We start from the raw sequence: 913 nt of genomic DNA on the forward strand, positions 1-913 counted from the left end.
GAGAACAGCTTTTCTCAATTTAACGTTTCAACCCAGTGCAGGAGCCTTGACACCAGTGAGTACTCACCGAGGCTGCAATACAAGCAGTTAGCATAATTTTGCTAGAATTACGCTGTATTTACAGACTTCGACACTGGTGGGTGCTAACATTTTATTCCCCTGCGCAAGGAGTGCATCAAGTCAGTTCTAACAGCGCTGTTGGGGCTGCGCAACCTCCGCTTCGGCTCGAGCAAACTCAGGCTTCGGTTTTGTTCCCTTTGGTTTTTAAGCAAAGAGAGAAAAATAGAAGCAAAAACAGTTTTTTACCTTGCGTGCTCTCTGTTGTGGGGCTTGTGTTCAGCTGCGTCTCAGTCGCAGAACACCTGCCGTTTTCTTCTGCTGTTAATTGTGTGACAGGTTCATATCGCAATATGGCATCCAGATCATGGAAAAACTTCATGGTTTTAGTGACATCCCCAGAGTTGTGGGCATATTTAACCGTTCTGTATTCATACTTCAGATTTTTATACTTTGCACGGCACTGTTTCCAATCCCTGCAAACTCCTAACTCCTGCAACCTTTTAGCAATGTAGATAAATATTCCTTTATTCCTCAGGGTGCCGTGGAGTTGCTTTCTGATATTTTTTTCTGACCAGACGCTTAACAAGGCTTTAACCTCCTCCTCAGTCCAATGCTTCCCTGCTCCACTCTCCATGTTGAAAGTGACCTGGAAATGATTCACTATTTCTAGCCAAGATTTTGTTTCCTAGGAAACCAGACGGCTGGTTGTCAGTAAGCTCCGCCGAGATGAAAGGATCTAGTTTTACTGGCTCAAGCTGCCTGAGGGGAGTAACTTGAGAAACTGCCAAATAAGCAGGCTCGGTGTTAGAGGCAGGCGAATAAAGCAGCTCGGGCGGGAGCGATGCCCGGGGCG

General features: G+C 46.2%; 1 protein-coding gene across 1 annotated transcript in view; it reads right to left on the minus strand.

Moving 5' to 3' along the window:
• Window positions 1-772, minus strand: part of LOC103926281 (trihelix transcription factor GT-2-like) — a 22,842-nt gene extending 22,070 nt beyond the window's left edge. The window contains exon 1 of the mRNA XM_009335137.1: window positions 307-772. Coding sequence (XP_009333412.1) covers window positions 307-694 — 388 coding nt within the window. The 5' untranslated portion in view covers window positions 695-772. The remainder of the gene's footprint in view (window positions 1-306) is intronic.
• Window positions 773-913: the final 141 nt, after the last annotated feature.

Source organism: Pygoscelis adeliae, unplaced genomic scaffold (assembly GCF_000699105.1).
Source record: "Pygoscelis adeliae isolate BGI_AS28 unplaced genomic scaffold, ASM69910v1 Scaffold21, whole genome shotgun sequence".
In the NCBI taxonomy this organism is placed as follows: Eukaryota; Metazoa; Chordata; class Aves; order Sphenisciformes; family Spheniscidae; genus Pygoscelis; species Pygoscelis adeliae.